The sequence below is a fragment of the Paramisgurnus dabryanus genome, chromosome 9, assembly GCF_030506205.2.
Source record: "Paramisgurnus dabryanus chromosome 9, PD_genome_1.1, whole genome shotgun sequence".
Classification (NCBI taxonomy): domain Eukaryota; kingdom Metazoa; phylum Chordata; class Actinopteri; order Cypriniformes; family Cobitidae; genus Paramisgurnus; species Paramisgurnus dabryanus.
In genome coordinates, this window is record NC_133345.1 from 38065902 (window position 1) to 38090678 (window position 24777).

The 24777-nt window shown below is 36.8% G+C and overlaps 2 protein-coding genes across 4 annotated transcripts in view; both read right to left on the reverse strand.

Moving 5' to 3' along the window:
* Positions 1-1255: 1255 nt before the first annotated feature.
* ap2m1b (adaptor related protein complex 2 subunit mu 1b) lies at positions 1256-19438 on the reverse strand. Its single transcript, XM_065260427.2, has 13 exons — positions 19253-19438; positions 16929-17043; positions 13379-13644; positions 12061-12143; positions 11032-11037; positions 10774-10909; positions 8388-8532; positions 7837-7851; positions 7266-7388; positions 7049-7184; positions 6841-6938; positions 3131-3242; positions 1256-2722 (listed from the first exon to the last, which is right to left on the reverse strand). Exons 2-13 carry the CDS (start codon positions 17000-17002, stop codon positions 2588-2590), a joined length of 1329 nt encoding a protein of 442 aa, XP_065116499.1. The 5' UTR covers positions 17003-17043; positions 19253-19438; the 3' UTR covers positions 1256-2587.
* A 1651-nt stretch (positions 19439-21089) lies between these two features.
* The window catches only part of dvl3b (dishevelled segment polarity protein 3b), a 44602-nt gene continuing 40914 nt past the window's right edge, over positions 21090-24777 (reverse strand). For all 3 annotated transcript variants that reach the window (XM_073815827.1, XM_073815828.1, XM_065282841.2), the window contains 3 exons: positions 24365-24532; positions 24058-24273; positions 21090-22795 (listed from right to left, as the gene is read on the reverse strand). In XM_073815827.1, the coding sequence (XP_073671928.1) occupies positions 22404-22795; positions 24058-24273; positions 24365-24532 (776 nt within the window). In that variant the 3' untranslated portion in view covers positions 21090-22403. The remainder of the gene's footprint in view (positions 22796-24057; positions 24274-24364; positions 24533-24777) is intronic.

The following is a 24777-nucleotide window of genomic DNA, read 5'->3' on the forward strand; positions in this document are numbered from 1 at the left end:
ACACTGTAAAAAATGACTTGTTGGTTCAACTTAAAAAAGTAAGTTACATGGTTGCGTTAAAATTTTTAGTTAATTCAATTAAAAAATGTAAAAAAGCAAGAAAAATTAACTATTAATAATATAAGTTAATATTGTGTCAACTAATATTTTTAAGTTGAATTAACTTTTAAATTTTTTCTTACAGTATGCAGAATCTTTGTGAATTTTAAGTATGGTAACTTATAAGGTAATAAGTACTTTTTTAACTTGAACCAACGTTTATTCATTTTTTAGTTTACAGTTTACTTGTGCAAAAGTCTGCATACTCCACTGTTGGGAGTGTCATCTGGGACGTCCATATACTTCCTAATTTAAATAAAGTTTTTTTAAATGCCTAGTCTTGCTATACATAAAGGGGACATTTCACGAGACTTTTTAAGATGTAAAATAAATCTTTTGTGTCAATAGAAAACATATGTAACGTATTAACTCAAAATATCCCATAGATAATTTATTATAGCATGTTAAAACTGCCACCTTGTTGGTGTGAGCAAAATAGTGGCGTTTTTGGGTGTGTCCTTTTAAATTCAAATAAGTTGATCTCTGCACTAAATGGCAGTGCTGTGGTTGGATAGTGCAGATAAAGGGGCGGTATTATCCCCTTATGACATCACAAGGGGAGCCAAATTTGAATGAGCTATTTTTTCACATGCTTGCAAAAAATGGTTTACCAAAATTAAGCTACTGGGCTGATCTTTTTCACATTTTTAAGGTTGATAGAAGCACTGGGGACCCAATTATAGCACTTAAAACATGAAAAAAGTCTGATTTTCATGATATGTGCCCTTTAAAAGACACAAAGCCTGAAATAAAACAACTCTATAAGAATCTTAATAAAAAAAATATTAAAACAGGGCTCAAGCTTTGTCCCAGACATGTTTGAGCTGTCACAACTGAAAATAGCTTACACTCAGATATCTTACAATATATCAGTGTCATTTTTTGTCCCAAGATCCACACCAGTATTGTTTTTAACAACTTAAATGTCCTGATATAACTAAGGTCTAGTGCTGGTTTAATCTGAACCCTGTTTGAGAAACCACCCCCTTAGTGCTTAGAAATGTATTTAAGAAATAATATACACATAAATCTACAGTATTATCTAAAGTTTGGTTCATGAATCATAAAACTACATAATCTAAAATTCAAACATGGGAAATTGCACATGGTGTACTAAAAATTATGGAAAAAGCTGTCAAGCAAAAAGATTCAAAAGTAGTTTAGACATTTTTATTAGGATTAAGACAACGATCACACTGTAACAAAATGAAGATGACACACACTGTTGCAAACAAACACCGATCATCTATCAGAGCTGAGGTCTGACAATAAAGTGTAAAGTGTTATGACACAAGTGTACAATTACTCCGTATAGGGTCACTTTTGTAGTGTAGTCTGAAACGGCATCGATTTCAGAATTCGGTTTTCATTAAAAGTTAAGTCAACACTAAACTGCTTTTATCTCTGTGCTGTTCAACCTGATATGCATTGCATTAAGTTAATACCACTGATGCCTTCGTTGGATAGGAGATGCGTTCATGCACATTAAAGGAGAGCAAGCCTTATATATTGTGACATCTCCAAATTCCTACTTGCGTCACAGGAATGAGGCTTACAAATCATCCTCAGGAAAGATTTGAGTGTAATCCATTTGGGGAAAACTATCCATTCAACTTGCATTCCTGACAATAGGACTAACTCAGAAACTCAGCCGGTAAACTTTGGTTAAGTAAACAAAGTGGTGAATGAAAGTGTGACAAGAAATGAATGTTAAGCACAAAATCACACACTATGACACCAAATAAATGCTGAAACTCAAAATCAGCTCTGTGGTTGTTATATTTTTACTCCATCTTACAGTGAATAGCGTACATGTATACAGATGTATACTTAGGCGATACATTTTTTGTTGCTGCAATTCAAGCACCCTCATCTCACCTCGGAGCATTTTGGTCACATTGAGAAACACTTACACTGAGACGAATACAAAAATTGAAATAAAAACTAGACAATTACATCATCAGTTTACGTACATCTTTTTTTTTTGAATGAGCAATGTTTACACTCAAGAACAATGTGGGGCCACTGGTTTATCATTCACACAAATTCACAAAGAATAACAATGTGAGCAATACCCAAAGTACTATGTATGTTTTCTGGGTCCACAGAAGCAGATTAGGAGAACAGAAGTGGGGGAAGCAGGAAATGGCTACATTGATGTCGTTTGTAAGCAGAAACACAGGTTCAGTACTAATCATGTGATGGAAAGGAGCCAAGGCCCCACATTAGTATGGATTCAATGAGGGTCTGGAATGTATGTAGTGGAAGAATAAAAAAAAAAAAAACGGGAGGATTACATCTCACAGAGAGTGAATTTGTGGAATGAGAAAAGTTTAAATCTACAGTTTCGGATGTTTTCCTTCATTTATGTTTTTAGTGTGAATGGACCACCGTATAAAAGTTAAGGAAGGGGAGGAGAAATGAGACGATGAATAACTTCATTCTGCTCGTGTTTATTTCGCCATCTACGCTCGAGGAGAGGCCTCTGTTAGCAGCGGGTCTCGTAGATGCCGCTGCGCCCGATGTAACGCACCCATTTAATGACATCATGATCGCTGTAGTTCAGCTTCGGTTCGAAGACCTTCAGGTAGCGCACTTTCAGCCCTGATGGAGCGAAGGGTACCTGGAAAGAAAGATAAAAGGACACAGTTAAGCATAAGCTTACATAAAACAGAAAAATGATTCTTAATTTGTTGACAGCAATGATTTATGTTTTTACAATCCGAAGATGCTCGAAAGAGCCTCTTTTATTGCTAAAGCAAGACACTGTACAAATTATTAATCGATAAATGTTTTAAAATGGGTGCAAAATGCAAATCTTAAATTTTAATGAAGCCTCAGACTTTTGCACCCTATTGCATATTTTATAACCATGCATCTAAATACAAAAATTTAAAACTAAAGCAAAATTAATTTAAATGTTCATCATTTTTGGAAGAAAGGTTGTATATTTGTAAAACTGAGCCATGTTTAGAGCTATTGTACGCATGTGTGAATGGAGGTTTTGAGGTCTTTAGGGATTCAAGCTGACCTCAAAGTTCATGGAGATGGGTGGGCGAGCCCACTTCTTTTTGTCATTAGTGGGTAGCAGCTCGATCTCAGCGCTGATCTGAGATTCCTTCATACCAGCCATTCGCTTGATCCTGCAGAAAGAAATGCAATTTATAGGTTTCTACATCTAACCAAGCCACAGTTATTTATAAACAGGGTTACAACATCCTGAATTTCAATTACTTTTCATGTATTTCATTATTAGTAGAAGTATTTCTAAATTCAATGATGGAGGAAGAAAATTATACCCTGGACCACAAAACCAGTAATAAGAGTATTTTGAAATTGAGATTTATACATCATCTGCTGCAAAAGCGAAATAAATAAGCATTCCATTGATGTATGGTTTATAAGAAAAAGACAATATTTGGTCGAGATATAATGATTTGAAAATCTGGGGGAAAACGCTTTTCCAAGTTGTCCAAATGAAGTCTGAAATGATAAATACATTTTTTACATATTTCTGGTAGGAAATTTACTGAATATCTTCATGGAATATGATATTTACTTATCTCGTCAATTAAGAGAAATCACTTCCTGCCAATGACAAGTTTTTACACAATCTATATTTCAGCTATTATCCACTAGGTGGTGCTCTTACACAACTTATAAAACACTGAACCATCCACTGATCCATAAACAGTAAAAACTCTGTGCATGTTCTGATCATTGCTGTGAATCTCTAACAAAAGTCCTTTAAAAAAATGCAATCATCTCAGCTTTTAAATAAAAGGAAAACAAATAAAGATATGATCAAATGTTGTTAAAGCAGAGGGTCTGTTTTTTCATTTGATATATTGTATGTTTATATATGGAATTCCCCGCCAGCCTTTTTTTGAAAAGTTGCCCACCAGCATTTCTTGAGATAAAAAAAAAAACATTTAAAAAATCTATCATCTTGACCTCTATAATGAATTCTTGGTTATTGCTACAAATTAGAGATGTTCCGATACCATTTTCTCTTCCCAATTTCCGATACCTTGGCTCGGGGTATCGTCCGATACCGAGTACTGATCCGATACCTGGGCGTGTATCTGAATAATATACAGCTGTACATACGACTAGTAGGGATCGACCGATATGGATTTTTCTGTGCCGATGCCGATAGCGATTTTTGTTTCATCAGCCTTAGCTGATGACGGATACATGCTGCCGATTTTCTTGAGCCGATATTTGGAGCCGAAACTGCTTTTGCTCACTCAATTTACATCATAAAAATGACACAATGATGAAGTCAAATGTTACAAGTCTCTATTTAAAAAAAGTAACATGTATAGAACAACAACAAAAAAAAACGATCTAACAAATAGTAAAAACAGGTGAGGGTGCTATGGAACCATCTTTTGAATTGCACTCTGTCTGTAAATAATGGCGGAAAAAAAAATCAGCGAACACGGCAGCCACATATCGGCTGATGCCGACAGACATAAAACTCGCAAATATCGGCCCGCTATATTGGCCGTCCGATATATCGGTCAATCACGACTAGCCCTGTATGAATGGATATAACTGTTTTATTCCTGTAGAAAACATGAACAAATACATTCAGTGAACTAGAGTATTTTTATTATCTGAAAGACATTTGACAGTAATATTTATTTTTCCTAAGAGAAAACGAGCCAAACACCTAACACTGTAAATGGAAAGGGTATTTTAGTTTTAGAATATAACTGTATAAAACAGTGTAACAAATAAGGTATAAAAAAAATTATATGAATAATATAACAAAATAATCTATTTAAAACTTAAAAGTCCAGAAACAATTTTGTTAAACAAAAGGCATTTCAGTTTTTAAATACAAAAGTAAAATAAAGCTCCTTTAAAAACACTATTTTAACGATCTAAGCACATTGTCTAAAGCGCACAGCGCAACGTCTAAATGGGCGTGTCCGAATCCACTTTTGCTAATTTAACGATGGGAAAAATTGTTTGTGCGCCGAGCGCATGGTCGAAAAGGGTTGGTCCTTTTTTTTAATGAGTAATGGGAGTATTTTGGGCATAACGTGCAATAAACCAATGATAGTCTCAGCTCTCATCCCCTTTAAAAGCCAGTTGCGCTGGCGCTATGTTTAATCCATATTCAGATGACGGACTTTGTAAACTGAAAAACTAAGCGGAGGAAGAAGATCCTCAGTTTAAGATTAATGTTAAATAGTTGTGTTGTTTTTCACTTGTATTGAAATTGTTATTTTTTTTATTAAAACCCGTTTTCTTTTAGTCATGGAAGTAAAAAAGCAGGCTTTTAATTGCTTTAAATGTATGGCTATCCAATATCATCAAAAAATGATTTACAAGTATGTAAGAAAAGGTTTGTTCTAACAAACAGGGTATAAAGAATTTACAAACGTGCGGAAAGCCGTTTCAGCACTTGGACAGCGTCATGATTTTTTTTTAAGCATTCCGTAAAAATGTTTCTCATCACACCATATCCACAGGTACAGAGTCATCATATACAATAAATCCGTGAGGTAGCATTTAAAAAAAAATTAAAAATAGATGCATTTGTTTAAAGCAAAGCATTTATTTACTTACCAGGCTGCAGGTGAAGCAGCTCTTTGTGCCTTCTAACGTCTCATAATCTGTCCTCATTTATGTCCAAGAGACTCAATAATAATCTTTTACATTAAATCCTTTAATCTTTCATATTTAAAAGCATTTTTGTGCTGCTGCCATTCACGTGTGTGATAAGCAAACCGGCGTTGTCGTCCAGTTTATAGGCGCATATTACTAATGCACTCTTTAAATAACAAAAAACATATTGCGCCATTGACTTTAGACTAGGTTTTTGTTGGTCAATGGCGTAGTCTATTTTAGTTGCCTCAAAATAGCAACGCGCCAACAATGCGCCTGAACACACCTCCATGGGCGCAAAGCATTTGCTATTTAAACAATGTGGCGCTAAACGTTGCGCAGGGTGGAAACTAGCAAAAGACACTTGCGTTGCGCATTGCGTCGGGTGTAAGATAGAGGCCCCAAGTGTAGCCTGTAGTGAAATAAGAGGCCTTAGTGTAACCATTGTGTTTTTCGGGGTGAAGCGTCTACAAATGCTATAAGAAGTTACTCGTTTTAAAGTTATTAATACTTGTGCAACCCATCGAAAATGCAGCATGTCATTTGAGACATGTCAACGTTTTATAAGTCTGAAATACTAACCAACAGCGGACATATGGCTGCACGTTTTCATTTCATTTCTGAGTTTCGTAGCGGTAGTTTTAGCATTAGCTGTAACAGGCATTAGACTAGGTTAATTAAAAAAAAGGTATCGGATCGGTACATGGGTTCCTGTACTCGCCGATTCCGATACTGGCATCAGAATCAGAACAACTCTACTACAAATATACCCATGCAACTTATGCTTTGTGGTCCAGGGTCACATATGATGACTTCTCCAAGACTGCAAAATTCCTAGGTTTTCCCTGACCGTGAGAAAACTGCACAGACGAACATATCTTAAAATGAGAGTGTCTGTGGTTTAGTTTATCAGATCATATCCTTAACAAGGACAATAAAGTGGTTTGGAGGATAATGTGAGAACTGTCCAATCTTTGTTTACACCATCAAGTAGTGATTACTTTATCCTGATTACTTCATCTGATATAACCATACAAATGTCTCGCCATCTGTTCTGGACCAAAACAAATCTGCGAATAATAACAGGAGACATAAAAGTGCTTAAAGTAAAAGACGTACTTCCAAACGATGGCGTTCTCGCTGGCCTTGTACTTAGCTTTACCCTTCATACAGATGACCTGAACACCGCTTGTGTTGAGTGGAGTAGGAATGCGCACCTAAACAAAAAAACACACGATTGTGAGTTTACAGTAATACCACTGCAGCGTCTTGTTAATATCTACAGTCTCTGGTTTGCTCAAAAGCGCACCCGAATAATCTGTCTCACCTCTATTTTCTGTGCCAGCAGTGATGGCTTGAAGTTGGATTTGATCACCACCTTCACTTCCAGTTTGGTGCGGCCCACCTCACGGACCAATGGGATGACGCGGAAAGGGAGGATGATGTCTTTGGTGGTACGGTACCTAAGTCACACACACAAGGTCACAGTCATCATGCCACATGAAACACTCAAATATGCGCTCATACACCCTTCATTCACTGACCTCATCAGCTCGTACTCTCCATCAGGGGGGATGAAGCTAATGCTACGCTCCGAGTCAAACTTGCTGAGGCGAACACACTGGTGAAACGTGCAGTCATCGATCGCGATGGACTGTTTCCCACTGCTGTAGAAGACACAGAGAGCATTTCAATAAAGCCATAAACAAATACACACACTAGAGAATGGGCACGCTGATGGTATTAAATAAGAATTGCTTATAATGTGCACTGTGACCACAACAAAACCATTAGGTGTTTATCTTTATCAGGGGGCTGCATTTTGTCAAAACCAAATTTTGAAGCATCTTGTAATGTTGTGGTCAAAGTCAATATAAATCTGACACGTTAGATTTTACTGAAAGAGATTCAGTTTGTTCAGTGAAACAAGACAGGATACAAGACAAGCTCCTAAAAACACTACATTCACACACACTTAAACAGATCTGAAAGTAATGACAGTGTCATCCCATGCAAAAATCCTTTTTCCTGAGATGTTTGATGGCATGACACAAAGACAAACGTTTTGAACAACACAAAGTGAAGGTGAGAGAGCAGGAATGAGAAATACGCTACCTGCCCCCTAACTCACTGAAGTCCAGCCGAGAGAGAGGAGAGAGGCAAACAAAACCAACAGAAAAACATGGAAAAATAAAGGACTAAACCAATCAATATCAAACAAGTCCTCTTTAATGATACAAATACCTACCAGCACACAAAGGCAACAATAAGAGCGAGAGTTTATAGGATGAGACATTACAGGATTTCCACATGGTTTTTAACAACACCACAATATCTACATAGGGTTTGTCAACCCCTAGTGGTTCTTGAAGGCGTTTACAGAAAAAACATTACTATAGTAAATTAAATATAAAAAAGGTAAACAAAAAAGGTAAAATAAAAAAGATTTACATACAATGTGCAACCTGAGTTTCTTGAAATTTTCTTAAGATGTCTCTTTAAATTAAAACCAAACATTAAAGATCTGGAAAGGTTGCTAAAGAACGAAATGTCTTTAATTCTCTTACGCTGAATTTGTAACAGCTGTACTTGTATATGATATATCGCCATCTGATCACATTTGATGGTTTAACAGTGAAAATGGCCTTGAAACTCTAAAATCTCACCTCTTGCCTGTGTCGTCGGTCGTGCCTCCTTTGCCTTGCTTGTCAATGACGATTTTGTCGTTCATCCCGAATTTGCACTCTGGCATTCCACTCAGGTAGCTCTTCATCACCACGCGTCCAGAGACGTGGGCACTCAACACTTGACCTGCAAACGCATGTGAAACGAATCACTGGGGGTGCACCGATCTGCGATTATATCCTTTTTTTAAGGTAAAATGTAAGGCAACATAAACATTTGTTTAATCATTCCTTATAACATTTTAAAGCCACGATCTACAGAACATTACACAAAGATATAACAAAAACATTTTGATAACTAAACCTAAAAAAATAACAAATCTAATATTGCCTTTGAAACCCCGGCTACAATTCAGCAATTTTATTTAATTTGGAGATTTAACACATTAAAGCAGTCATGACCAAAAAAACGACAAATGACATATACGTTTTGATTGTTACTAATTGATAAAAACTAAGCTTTATATACACAATTAATTAAACATTCAAGAAAAACACTGAAATTAATGATTTTATAGACACTACACTTTATTATTCACAGAAATACTGCTTGCTTACTTTGAGTATGATCATCTCTGTTTTCACTTTAGTTAAAAACACCTGATGATTTTTATATTATTTATTTCAGAAATCTCTTTTCTACCATTTAAAAGTGAACACCGACCAAAATATTAAATCACAAGAAAGACAGCCGTAAATTTAGGTTCTGTGCAGATATTTTCCGTGTCATCGCCGAAATTTTAAGAAACTGCTTACCTGTTTTGTAGTTTAACTTTTGACAAGATAACCACACTGTTTCAAATACATTTTAAAACTTATACCCGTCGAAAAACAAAGCACCTAGCTAGCACGTTCGGCTAAATTGCATGCGCCAGCATCATGGCCAGAACGCAACAGCGCAACATCGATGCAACAAAAAGCAATCAAAAATTTGCAGACTTTAATTAGATCAGAATTGATGTTTATAATAAATAAAAAATGTGAATGAAATAAGGTCAGAAGTAGCAAGGTGCAGAACAAATATGTGCAAAATGCCTGAAGTGCACGGAAACAAAACACAAGCCAAATAGTTAAATCAGATAACCCAGAGTGATTTATAAATAAAATAAAGTAAAGAAATTAATTAAAAGAACAAAAGTATAACCAGAATTGCCAGCTTTGTCTTTTAAATGTAGAAACAAAGAGGCAATGGTTTATTAACATAGAAACCTCTTATGGACGTGTAGCCCGGTCACAGGGGTTTTTGGATTTATTAACTATTATTAAATATTAAAATAAATATTAAAATATTTATTGAAAGCTGCTACTTCATATATTATTTATATAGCATTATAATAATATGCAGTATATTAATATATTGAGAGAAAGTTGTTATATGTGAAATCAGGGCTGCGTTCAGCCCCGACAAAACGTTGCACAACGTTTATTAAACAGAAACGGTGATGCATTGAACACCCTGTTGTGATGACGCAAGAGTTGCAACTACGGTAGCTGAGAGGCCATTCTTTGTGTTCTTTTTTAAATGTTTCTAAAGCCTGATGAAATCGTTATAAATGTGTGTTTAATACTGTAAAATACCCTCGATGTTACAGTCACTGACCTTGCTGTCCAAAATGAAAGACAACATTCCAACTTGAACCCATTGAGAGAGCTGTCTCTTTACTATCGCGTGGTTTTATACATCTTGCCGCTGATTGGGCTGACATTTCTGACACACCCACCAAACAAGAGAAAACGCTTCTAAAACCTGTTGCATTCCGTTGCACACCGTTTCCAGGAAACATGTCGTTCAACCCGGAAACCGTAGCAAAACGTTGCGCACCGGTGTGAGATTGAACATGCCCCAGATATTGTGCCCCCATATAAAGCCAAAATTAAATGATCCTCATTTCATAACACATCTGCGACGATTCGACTGTGAGATTGGTAGTCGAATCAGGCTTCTCCTATCGATGCATCGAATCTTCGACTATTCGGGATTACCCCTAATATATTTATATTGGTGTTCTTCAAACCTTTTCAGGTATTTTCATAATAATAAAGAATATGTATAATGATTATGTTTGATTCTTTTTCAAATGCATGTTATAAACGACTTAAACTAACAGTGATTTCAGACCAATAAGGACTTACTGATCAAAAGCCGTAGTAAATTAAATAGCTGTGAATAATATAGGCTGTACGATTCAGAGTAGTTATCGGCTACGTATTATTAGTGTATATTGGCATTTATCGGTGCAAAAACCCTACAAATCACAGTATAACATTTATAATCACATCATGATGTGTTTAATGATGTCACCAGCAGTGTAATTCTCATCCATAACCAGCAGAGCACTGTAACACACACACACACACACACACACACCTTGTGGTGACATCAGCAAGTTGACGCTTTCCAGTACATCCAGGAAGAGTTCATTGCGGCGATATTTGATGCCCTCCCGTCTCCAGCCGATCTGTCCCGTAACCTGACTTGTAATCTGAGACTGCTCCTCTTTCGTCTGAGAAGAACCAAAGAGTTTTAGCCATAAAATGAGCTGAAACATTTTGACACGTTGTGCATGCAAAGCTTAATGCAAATAGGTATTTGAAGTTATAAAAGTGAAGTATAACTGGTGCTTACGTGATGCTGGAGGCGGTGAGTTACAAGTCATTGGGCACACGAAGGAGGAGTGATGCAAAGACAAAGGTGTGGGAAATATTTAGAAAATAATAAAACACACATTAATAAAACATAAATATTTGACATATTTTAGGTCATCCATGCTTCCACAAAGACTGTTATTGGTTTCAATATATCCATGTATATTAAAGGTTCACTGTGTAGATTTTTAGTGGCATCTAGAGGTGAGACTTTGAATTGCAACCAAAGCTCAGTCCACAGCTCATTCCTCTCTTTCGAAATGCATTGTAAATCTACAGTAGCCACCACAGGACAAACATGTCATCGTCTGACAGAACGTAGTGACAAAACACGATCTATATAACATTTTGTCCACTTAGGTCTACTGTAGAAACATGACGGTGACTTCTTTGTAAGGGGACCTGCGGTTAATGTAGATATAAACGGCTCATTCTATGGTAATAAAAACAATAGAGTTTTTATGTAAGGTCTTTATACACCACTGATAATATAGTTATGTATATTATACTGCATTTCTGTCAAGAGATCCTTCTTAAGTTACCTAATAATGCACCTTTAAATCTTTCCATGCATCACAAATGAAGAGAATGTTCAGATAAATATTAAAGGGACAGTAAGTAGGATTTTCCCCCCATCTAGTGGTGAAATTGTATTTTGCATTCAAAGAATAGTGCTCTCTATAGCGCTTTCCAAATGGGTGTTGCAACTATGGTTCACGTGTTCCGAATGAAAACGCGTTGTAGAAACGTGTTGCGGTAGGCTAGTGCTTTTTGTCCCTCTCTGCTATTATAGTTTATCAATATTGCGGAACGACATGGAAGCCTCCTTGGACTTACTCGTTCAATGTAAGTAAAGAGAAGAAATTCTAAGCTCACAAAGAAATGTCAGATCACTGCCAGAGGTCATTTGACACCAATGAGGACATATTTATGAATAAAGACATTGATTTTGATTAAATCCTACTTACTGTCCCTTTAACCATATGTTGGTGAGTCAAGCTGAACCCACCTGGCTCTTTATACCCTGTTGGGTAATAAAGGTCTTCAAGGCTCCAGTCTCAGAGTTCTGGGGGTATCCAAAATCCAGGATCTCTACAATAAGGAGATAAACAATGAGAGCACAAAAATCAGAACTGGACTTTTGTGATTTGTATTTCACATCTATTTGCTTTGAGGCCATCTGTATGCCAGTGCACTCCATAAAGTTGGCAAAACAAAGATATTAAGATATGCACAATTAAAAATTCAGTCCTCTATGAAATTTAATCTATGTAATGGACCAACAATTTTGATCATTTAACCATGTCTACTAAAACTGTTGTCCAAAAATATGCTTCATCCAGTGCTTGTTATATACAACCAATCTTGATAAGCAACAATGCTCAAACTGGCAGTGGCATATCATTTATCACATAGGAATGATGATTATATGTGACCTTTGTGAAATCCAGGCTAGAAATCTAAGAATGATGTTAGGAGCATCAAAGTTTGATTTCACCTTGACTTCAATCCTTCACATAACCATACTCAGTCAATATTAACTCTTCCATTGATAGTTAACTCATCAATTTAGAGAAAATGCTTCCCTGCCAATGGCATGTTTTTCTGGCAAACCGTATTTCCACTATATCCACCAGGCCCTCTTACCCAACTTATAAAACCCGGAAGTATTCCCTTAGGGCAAACAGTTTAAACTTCACACATTTTTAAAATCGCTCTAAATCTGTTCCCTATCAAAAATCCTTCACAAAAACTCAATTATCTCAGCTTTTTGCTCAAAATTTTGTATTTTTGATGAAACCCACCCATATTTGAGAGGTGATACAAAGAGAACAAATAGGATGAAACTTTTTTATTGTTTGATTAAAAGCAGAGGGTTTGTTCTTTCATCTTATATATCGTATATTTAAAGAAGAACATTTCTGGAAGGCTTTTGTAGAAATGATGAAAAATGCTGACTGGCAACCCTTTTTAAACACTGGCAGGGAAAGAGTTAAAGACATCAAGATTATCACAAACAATGACTTTAGCTGGGTTTTCACAGACAGGGGTCTTATATAATGTATTCATTATTATAAGCAAGTCAAATTCAAATTAAAATCAGGAAGCCGAGACGTGTGTCCGACTGTGCAGTATTTTCTTTAGGCTTTGATTTTCTCATCGACAGCTCATAAAAATCAAAACCTAAAAAAACAACAGCACAACAGATGTCTCTTCCGAGCAGAGCTAGAGGAATGAAAAAAAATCACATGTCAAGCAACCGATGTTCAAACATGTCTAATATCTTTCATAATAAAACAGATTATATACAAAGGTTTCGTTTATACCATCTAGAAGCTCATAGATCAACACAAAGTTGTTCTTGATGTTCTCCTCGCTGATCTTGCCGAAATAGGCCGCCATGACGTCGCACATCTTGTACAGGAACTCGAACACCATGGCTGCATTGACATTTTGCTTGGTGACGGCAGCCAGCCAAATGTTGGAGCGTTTGACGTGGAAGAAGCTTGTGCGGGCGATGTTGGTGACGGGCGAGCGGACCTGCTGCCGAGCGTGGATCACGTTGACACGAAACGCGTCCACAGCATTCCTCCTGCAGAAACATATAAGGGATCAGAGCAAAACTGCAAAAGATATCTGTAGCTAAAAAACCTGAAGCTTTGCAGATATCCACTGAATTCAAGTAGCCGCCATTAATATTGTACTACATTACGTCTAATGTTTTGCCCTCCTCGTGTCTTGAGGAAAACATAGCAACCGGGTTACCATGTGTTATTAGTTTTGAGCTGTAGTTATCTGAAAAGAACAAACTTTGGAATGTCGCAACTGACCAATCATAATCTAGCTTTTAGAGAACCACGTAATAAAAGCAAATGAAGTCTCGTCCTCCAAATAAAAAAAGCGAATCAGCTATTGGATGATATCAACTGCTACTCCTGCTAGAAAATATGCAGTTTTTTTGCACACAAGGTGTAAGGATGTAAATGTGGGTTTGAGAAGAGTTTGAGCTTTTATTTAATTACATGGGATAGTAGCTGCCCGAAATAGCAGCACGTTTGCTCAAAACATTGCCACAGAATAAACTGACTTGACTTTAGTGTAGCATGCTATCAGCAAACAAGAGTGTATTGCTTCCCTTTTATCCTATATACAAGTTACAAGTTTCATTATGATGGCTGAAAAAGGTTGCTTAGTGGTTGATGGTCTTGGTTTGTAAAGCCTGTAGTATAGCTTGTTTTTATGTGTGTGTGAACATACACACAAGGTCGAAAGCACAGCCTTGCAAAGCTATTTGACTCTTACATGTACACATATGTTCGATGCATGCGTATTTGCGAAAAAATGTAATGTATCTCCTGGGCTACATACTACATTCTCCTGTGCGACCTACGTGTACAAAGTACGCGAGGTTACAAAAACCTAGGGGTGCGCGAACTATTCTGATGACGATATTTGTGTCGCACACAGTTGCGCACTGTAGGCAGACCCTCGCGTATGCAAAACAACTGAACTATACTTCTAGCTTAAGTCAAAAATTTTAGTTTCACAATCAGGTTGCTTTATAATAACAGTGTAAAGCCAGCTTTATACTTCTGTGTCAATTGTACAACGTACCCTATGCAGAAAAGCAAACCCCAGACAAAGACGTGAACCCTACGCAGAAGCCTATGGCATGGCCTGACCTCCACCTCTCCCAAAATGTAAATACGCGTCAACCGCAAGCACTGTGATTGGTCTGTTAGAACCCCCCCCTTAGGTCGCATTTCCTCGCACACATTTCTGCATGCAACAGTAAAAACAATGATGGACTAAGTTGAGGAGCTATATTTAACAACTCAGGTTGCAGGATGCTTCATCAAAAAGCTACACAATCCGCTTTCTTCTTTGGCTTTTGACTCAATACCATGTTTGTGGACACTGCTTACTAGCAATCTGCATGTGTAAAGCACATCGAGGCAAACAATGATGCAGAAGTATAAATAAAAATTTTGCGTAGTCTACAGCATACAGTCTATAGCGCAGGTCCTACGCAAAAGTATAAAGCCAGCTAAAAGCATACACATTTAAAGGGATAGTTGGGCCAAAAATAATATTAAACCCATGATTTACTCACCCCCAAGCTGTCCAAGTTGCATATGTCCATCGTTTTTCAGACAAACACATTTTCAGATATTTTATAAAATGTTTTATTTCTTTCAGTTGATTAAATGTAATGTTACGGGGTCCACAACCTTCAAGTCCAAAAAGTGCGTCCATCCTTCACAAATTAAATCCAAACGGCTCCAGGATGATAAACAAAGGTCTTCTGAGGGTAATCCGCATGGTGTTGTTGTAGAAATATCCATATTTAAAACTTTATTAAATAAAATAAATAACTTCCAGTAGCGCCGCCATCTTAGACTCCTCTGTATTCAGGAGAGAGTATTAGCGTAGTGTACGCACTTTTCTTAGTGACGTATGACAAATTCGGAGGGCGGGGGCACAGAGCAGCAGCAGAGTAGCCTCCGTAGGCTGCGTAAGCTCTCATCCTGAATGCGGACGCGACTAAGATGGCGGCGCTACCGGAAGGTAGTTATTTACGTTAATAAAGTTTTAAATATGGATATTTCTACAACAACACTGCGCGGATTACCCTCAGAAGACCTTTGTTTATCATCCTGGAGCACTTTTTTGGACTTGAAGGTCGTGGACTATGGGTGGACCCCGTAACATTACATTTAATCAACTGAAAGATCTAAAACATTTTCTAAAATATCTGAAAATGTGTTTGTCTGAAAAACGATGGACATATGCAACTCGGACAGCTTGCGGGTGAGTAAATCATGGGTTTAATATCATTTTTGACCAAACTATCCCTTTAATCATCATGAATGGGGAAGTGCCTGCTGAATGGCTGAACACATTAAGGTCAAATGTATAATACTGCAGTTAGTGAAACTCATTTTAAAGCTTTATAAAATATACAACACTCTTTATTTCTGCGGTCCTCTAGGCAAACACACACACTACAACTTCATAAAATGATTTCTCTTCCTCATAAAGCCATGCAGGAACACGCACACAGAAAGCAGCTGAGTTGGCAAAGATGTACAGACTCACTGTATCCATAGCAACCCTTCTCTGAACAGCCCATCTCTGTGGATTCAAAGGATGTCTGGATTTTCCAGAACTGACATTTCACTCACCTTCCCCTTCCAGGGAATCTGAGTCACGTACAAAATGTAGGCCTGATTTTTTATTTTAATGGATTTGCTTACACTATCCTTCCTTCTCTTTCATATCTTTATTGATGGTTTATTGGCCGTTCACAATATGGACAATAACTATATTGGCATTTACACCAATGGACCATGAAAATAACATTATGTTATTTTTAAAGCTGGAGCACTGCAGTGTTACAGTCACACAGATGCATGTAGATGAAAGGTTGTTGCTTTACATATAGCAAAAGACAAGGGTACATGAAAGTTTTCAAGGACGAGAGAAGTTGGAAAAAGCCGTCATTAAGTTGAGGGGAGGTGTCGTCTTTCTTTTTCTTATGAATTATATTCATACTTCCCTATGAGTCAGCGTTAGTTTGAAAGCATTCTGGACATTGTGAAAGAGGACATCATCAGCAAAAATCAAACAACATTCAGAAAACTGAACAGTGCCATTTGAAATGTGTTGTTTTGCCGTGTCACATTTTTATTTTGCTAGTAAATTTCTCCCTGCAATTGAGCGATATACAAACCAAACAAATCACTTATATGACTAATTAAACATATGGTGACATCATAACCAGGAGACCAATTTTATGTGTAAGGTGATGAAAAGTCCATCTGTCCTCCACACTGAAGAACTACCTCATCAACATCACACAAAACACCAACTTACCCAATGTCATCACGGTAGACACGAGAGATCAGCACCTCGCCCTTGTGATTATAGATGAAGAGTCCTCCAATCATGATGGTGGTCTTGCTCAGTGTTCACAAGCCATGCTGGAATACTGCATGAGGAAAATGAAGACGTGTCAGTGGTTGACTGTAAAATTCGGTATCGGCCAATAAGGTCCATTCTGGTTCGTCTGTTGTGAAAAGATTGTGCTAAATCATAGATCATGGTAATTCAAAGCACATGCTGATTTAACTTTAAAATAATTGTTTTTGACTGCATTACAGTTTGACTCTAATGTCTTTGTGTGATTCACCTAAAGACTGCTGGGATATTGCGATTAGAGGGCATATTAAGTAGTGATGCACCGATGTATCGGCCGCCGATATTTATCGGCCGATTTTTGATGAATTTGAAACCATCGGCATATCGGCAATAGCACGAGAAAAACAATCGGTATCGGCCTATTAATTAACTGCATAAAGAAATCCATTATATGTAAAAAAACGAGTTAATGTTGTTAATAAAATAAATGCTGAATAGCAAAAACCACCTTTTAAGGTTGTCATGTTGTCTTATTATATTTCTTTTAGCTTAATTTGTGTCTCTCTTATTATGTTGGTCAGTTGAATGTTAATTAGATCAAATCCATTTTCAGTAAAAATAATTTGATGCAGAAATAAACTAGCAAATAGACCAACTGTATAGTATTGTATACAAGTATTTAATATCGGCATCGGTATCGGCCAGAAGTTGTCTGTTTAAATCGGTATCGGCCCAAAAAATCCTATCGGTGCATCCCTAATATTAAGATAACTTAATATTACCAAACCCAAAAAATTTTATAAAAACATGAAATACAAATAACCAAGATAAGCTGCAACCATACACTTAGAAAAATCTACAGTACAATGAAGCAGAAATGTCTGTTCTGGTGACTGTAAGTGAATGATCTTATCTAAACCTGCATGATTACAAACGCAAACGTTGGACATAAAGTTCATGCTATGAGCATTATCCATTCAATAAAAGTAAAGAAGAACAGATGACTGAGTCCAAAAAGAGCAAAATGGCCTCATAAAAGTTCACATGAATTGTTTGTGTCAGCAGAAAAATATGAGAAGTGGCTTAGCCAACTAAATGATAAGAGAAATGTTCATTTTAATGTGAGCTATCCTTTAAAAACTCAAAGACCTCTGAATTCTACCATCATAACAATCTCTCATTTTGGACAGTACTGATGATTACTTTAGGATAACAGTATTGATACATCATGACAATCTTATTTTATGATGTCATAATTGTCTTTGCGCTGTATGATGTATGGCATAATGATTGTCATTATGACATCATAACAGACCACAATGGGGATCATCATTATGATGTCATAAAGAGCATTGTGACATATGACATGGTGAGGCTTGTTGAGATGTGCCTTTCCTTCGCCTGAAAATTAGATGACAACAGGGAGTTTTTTTAACCCACGTCACATTGGGGTTCTGTGCAGATTTTGCTCAACTCGAACAAGCCTACTATAAAATATCACTGTGAAATCATTATGGCATGAGACGTAATTATGAAATCATAATGCTTTTTATGATGTCACGATGGTGGTCATTATGACATCATAAAGGAGCATTATGACATCATCAGATAAACAGCTGGTGTGACTACATGTTTTTATTGATTTATGAGTGATATAGTCTACATCAGTATGTCATTACACAATATCACATCCCACGTGAAAATATGTTTGAATATTCATGTGAATGGTAATGATATTATGAATATGTTTGAGTATGATGTCACTTCTCAGGATCTGCACCATCCACCAATCCATTAATGTGTTAATAAAGAAACAGGCAATTTTTTTCGGACATAATATCTAAAGGATGTTTTAAATAAAAATAAATACATATTTTCTCGAGGTTTCTATGCAGCATTCATAATGGATTGTCTGTCTCACCTCAACATTATGCTAAATAACCATAAAAACATACAATTCAGCTTGCTTATGAAGATATCCATCAATTGGCAAAAAATGTTTAATATAAAACTGAAATGGAAGGAAGCTGCTCAATGTAAAGGTATGCCACCGCCTCTAGCCGCAGTTCAATGTCCCTACTCATTCAAACGCAAAATGTCACAATTCAACACGTTTTAAATGACGTCTACTTTTATTAACGGGTCCAAAATAATCCATATTATTTCTTTAATATATCCCCATGCTGAATCCAGTGTAAAACAGTCGGCGAGTTAGCTGGTTAAGCTAATTCTGTAGCGCAGCTCTGTCACGACTGACCCGACCGCTAGATTTCACTCACCTCTATATCGCTGCCCACTATCACCCTGGAACGGACCGGACCAGCTCACTGCTGTCAGATCTGTGTGGTGTTCTGACTGGAGATAAGTGTTTCTGGGTCTGTTTGGTGTCGGTACCGTGTTTCACACTGCGGTCACCGTTCACTCATGAATCCAAGATGTCGCCCGATCCCTCCCTCCTTCCTTCTGCAGCCGTCAGCTGACACACGCACGCACGCACACACACAGTGGTCCATACGCATATAGTGGACACCGGGGCTAGTTGTCACAACTTTCATTCTAGTGATTTGTTTAGAGGTCAATGTCAATAACACATTCACTTTGCAGTATTTGCAAATAAATAAAAAAACGTTATGAATATTAAGTAATTCGTATTGATACGTTGACTCTCAATGAAGTAAAATAGTGTAACAGCATTTCTGTATGTGAGTAGAAACATTTGTGTTTTGTTACATTTATTACAATATTTAATGTATCATAAATTCAATTATATAATTAATTTATTTTATCATTCACTTTAATTCTTATTTGTATTATTATTTTATATTATATTAATTTCATTATATCTAGTTCCAGAGTTTTCTAAGAGCTGTCCAAACGGAAAACAACTTGCGCTGACATAACTTAAAATACATCAGTGCCCTTTGTTTTGCCTCAAAATGCACACAAGTAATGTTTTTAGTAAGGCATGTTTGTTAAAACTAGTTATATTTTATAATTTAACTATAAGGCCTAGTCCTGGTTCTGTCGAGGAACCACCCCATTGAGTTTTTATCTTACATTGGCGCTGTATTGTCTTGGTCTCCCTCAAGGTTTTTATTAACGTCACGAGAATGTTGAAACACTTAATTTGCACTGTCTGTGTTTGGTATAACACCTCCTAAATATTATTGATTATTCAATAAACTTTATTAATATTTAACGTTACATGACTTTGTCTCGCCATACGGCAAAGTTGCCATTTCTTTGGTATATTTTTTCTCTTAAGAATATGTTTTAAATATGCTAAATACATTTAGTAGAAAGTAAAGCTTAATGAAATATATTTTTTAATTAAAAAATATATTTAGTTTTAACCTTCATATATGAACATATATTTCAAAATGTATTTCAGGGGCAACAAATACATTTTTACCCATAAGGCAAAAAATATATATTTTCCTGACCAAAATATAAATGTTTGTTTAAAATGTATAAAGAATATACATATAAGTATAAAATTATAGGTACATTTTTTGCAGTTAAAATTTAATTGGAATCGTTTTCTTCCAATGTGATGTGAATAAAAATGCTTTAAAATATTTCCATTTTTAAAATATATTTCAAAATATACAAAAAATTGCCAAAAATACATTGGTAAAAATACATTTTTGTTAACATATTTTAAAATATTTTGTATGTTTTAAACTATATAACAAAACTATATGTTTTGTGGGTCCTGCCTGCTGTTCTTCTCTTTATTTCTGTATCTGCCTTATGGTTGATTTGAAGTATTAACTCAAGACATATGTTGCAGCCTACAGATTAGTAATTTCCTGATGGAGAGAGATCTATAAGATCTGCAAGTCATCTCAATCCATCACTTTTTATACAAATTAGCAGGCACACACACACACACACACACACACACGCACGCACGCACGCACGCACACACACACACAGAGCAATGATTTCATATATAAACCAAAACCAATACAATGTTTAAGCAATTAAGGAAGGCACCTTGAGGCAAAAATCTGGAATGTTTCGTAAATAGCTGACATTATTATTTATACATTATTATAACTACTAACCAAGCACCTTGTGTTAAGAATCCAAATACCAGAAAGACTGACAGACTCATTTTTAGGCAATAAACTATATTTATAAATAAAACAATTTGTTTCATCATAAAACAGTGTACACTGAGTATTAAATTGAACCATTTAACACTGTTAATCTGTTTCCAGTAATTAAAAATGTAATAAATGTATCTGAGATAATAAGGAAGGTTTACATAGAAATAAACCGACTGCAAAGAATACAGAGTGCTGATAGTTAATGACAAAATATTAACATAATAAGTACTGTGTTGTTCAGGGAGGAGTGAGAGAGTAAATTACATTATAGTGCATCGTATTCATTCAGGCGTGTGCGTGCTGGATCATAAATATAAAAAATTCCAGATCCATTTCAAACCCCTATACTCTTACTGAACTACAGCAGGGGTAATGCAGTATTATAACAGGACAGGACTAGACATCTCACAATGAAAGACATCATACAACATACTGTATATGCAAAAATACGTTATTTCTACAATCTTGCATTTAGTTAATGAAATAATTTAATGCCAGTGCTGAATTTGGGGTTAAACTTGCTGAACTATTTAAACGTGGGTGGTTTCTGGTTTTCAGAATGTGAGTGGTGATCGGGCAAACCCATATTTAGGGCTGGCTCCATTTTGGCATCTAACGTCCACTTTTCATATCCAAGAACATTTTTTTTATTTGTACAGTTCAGTTTTACATGGTAATGCGTAACATAACTAAAGTAAAATGAGTTGAATCACTTCGTGTTGTCTTTAATTTGAACATCCTGTATCATATTGAATAATTCATTTTGTTTCAAAGAGCAAGGCCGACTCTTCATCTCTCACTCACTTCCCATGACTGTTAGAAGAAATAATAAAACATCAGACATAAATATAAAATAATTGTACATTTCTATCTATTGATAGCTTGTCTTTTTTTAATCATTAAAAATTATTTACGTACATCCTTTAAAAAGCAAAAGATGAGTCATGTGGAGAAGATACAAAAATCACACCTTCATCCCAAATCTCATGCCTTCACTCCCTCTATTGGTTATTCTCTCATCTTTGAACTAAATGGGGTTTAGCTTGAGGTTGACAAAATGTAAAAATGCATAAAAAGTACACAAAACCCAGCAAGCTTTCACTCTTACTGCATCCCATGTCTCAGAGAGCATCATGGGATATACTGTATAGGCCTTCCATCTGTTCCAGTCTTCTTCACTGAAGAAACTACAAGCCACAGGACACAGAAGGAAAAACAGGATGGACGCTCATTACCATCTTCATTAAAGTACTCTTATCTTCCACTGATCTTTTGTTCTTTATTTCACAGTGTGCGAGTCGGGCACGGGTTGAGATCACATGACATCAACGAAGAACTCACTGGGGTTTCCCATGGCCATGCGGAAAGACTGGCGTGAGGCTGTGAGTTCAGGCGGCACTGAGGACAAGTCTCGTCCAGGAGGTGAGCCTGGTGCCGCCGTTACGGGTGTCTGTGGCTGGGGTGGGAGGCCGGGCGGCCCACACACCAGGCTCTGGGCGTGAGAGTGGGCACTGTGAACGCTCCGGATGGTGTGTGTGCTACGTACGCTGTGTTCGCTAGCGGCCACTGCGGAGTGCTCGCTCGGAGCCTTGTCTCTTTTTTCAGACTCGCTTCCACTGCCAGATCTGGCTCCGGACTCCTGCCCTCCAGCCGCTGCGTTTGTGTCATTTTTGCTTCCGCTGCGATTCGAACCACTGCTATGACTGCCTGTAAGTAAAACCGAAAAAAAGGCAAAGTGAAATAGTTTTTTTGTAATATACTTGTGTTCTCTTATTAACTCTTTCACCGCCAGCGTTTTTAAAAAAAGTTGCCAGCCAGCGGCAGCGTTTTTCATGATTTTCACCAAAGTTTAATGCCTTCCAGAAAATGTTCTTCTTTAAATATATAAACATACAATATACCAAATGAAAGAACAGACCCTCTGCTTTCAAACAAAAAAAACCGTTTCATCCTACCTTTAGTGGTTCTTTTGCAATCAGCTTTTGAATATGGGTAGGTTTTTGCAAAAACACCATATTTTGAGCAAAAAGCAAAAATAATTCCATTTTTGTGACGGACTTTTCATAGAGATCCCATTCAGAGCGATCTTTAAAACAGACACGAACATGCAGCAGCTTGCCATAGGGCAATACTTCCGGTTTTAAAAAGTTGCGGAAGGGCGCCACCTGGTGGATAATAGCGGTATTGCGGAAAGACGGAAAATCCCGTCATTGGCGGGGAAGCGTTTTCTCTTAATTGACGAGATATCTCGTCAATGGCGGGGAAAGAGTTAATAAGTCATTTGTAATTACTGGATATAAATTTATAAAATAGTCAAAAAGCCCGGGGGTTAGTGTCCCGACATATAGCACCAGTGTGCTCATTGCGACACAAGTTCGATTCCCGTTTCTGAGGTCCTTTGCCGATCCCGCTCCCCTATCTCCACCCAACGGTCCAAATAACGGCACAAAAGCTCCAAAAACATTAAATAAAAAAATTATGGCTGTCAAAAAAAATTTCGCGATTAATCACATACAACATAAAAGTTTGTATTTGCATAATATACATGTGTGTGTCTGTGTTTATATATTATGTTTTATTTTTATTTAGGTATATTCTTTATTTATATTTATAATATAAAATATATCAAAATATACGTGTAAATGTTTCTTAAATACAAACATTAACGTGTCTGCATTTATGTATATAAAAAAAAATATTTTGTATGCGATTAATCACAATTAACCTTTTCACAGCCCTAAAAAAAAATATAAAAATAAAGTTAGAATCTCATTGAATAATTTTAGCCCTTGAAGTCTAGTAGAGTTACGCATAACTATAAGCAATTGTACTGCTAAAATGTTAACTCGACTTTTGAAGATTCAACATATTTTCCACGATTTTCATGATCATTGGAATACTTTCTATTCGGAAATACCAGGAACCCCTGAGGGTCATGTTAATCGGGCCGAAGACTAAAGCACTCTCACCTTCACTGTGTGGACTGCCAGCACTGGCTGCCCCTGCGATAAAGCTGGAGTTGGGATCGTGTACAGGGTTGGGATTGTACGGATGAGGGATGGGGTACTGATAAGGAAAAGACAAAGGCCAGGGGGCTACCCCAGGGTGGGGCAACGGAGCAAGCGTGTCCTGGTCAGACGCCCCACTAGAACCGTCATGGTCATGCAAGGCGAGACTGGCCATGTCTAAGACAGAGGAACACACGGGAGGAAAATTAATTTTACACTGAATGATTCAATAAGAAAAGTGGGGAGATATTAAAAGTTTAAAACGTACTGCCACAGAGATCACCAAAGATGTAATAGCACTGTTCAGAGAAGGTGATTTTGTTAACGGTATGGCGGATGTAACCCGCTTTCAGCAGGTTGCTGGCGTATTTGCGTGCTTCCCGCCGGTCAGTGAAGCCCTCCACGCGATGATACAGCCAATCTACCACATCTGAACCTGAGGAGGACAAAACAACTATCTTCAACCACATAGCAGTCATGATTTCTGAAATTTGAGGTAGGATTACGTAACGTTCACAGTAGAGATCGACCGATACTCATTTTTTTAAACCGATGCCAATAACAAATATTTGGATGCTTATGTGCCAGATAACCGATATGCTGAACCGATTTTTATTTACTGTTATACTTCTGTTTTTGACATAATTACTACAAAACACTGAACTGAACAAACCCTTATAA

Excerpts from the sequence above, each read along its gene's own strand:
- ap2m1b (XM_065260427.2), bottom strand. The coding sequence starts at position 17,002 with ATGATTGGAGGACTCTTCATCTATAATCACAAGGGCGAGGTGCTGATC. Across the intron at positions 8,533-10,773 it reads CTTGCTGATGTCACCACAAG|GTCAAGTGTTGAGTGCCCAC; the intron begins GTGTGTGTGTGT and ends ATGCGTTTGCAG. Across the intron at positions 3,243-6,840 it reads GAGAACGCCATCGTTTGGAA|GATCAAGCGAATGGCTGGTA; the intron begins GTACGTCTTTTA and ends TTCTTTCTGCAG.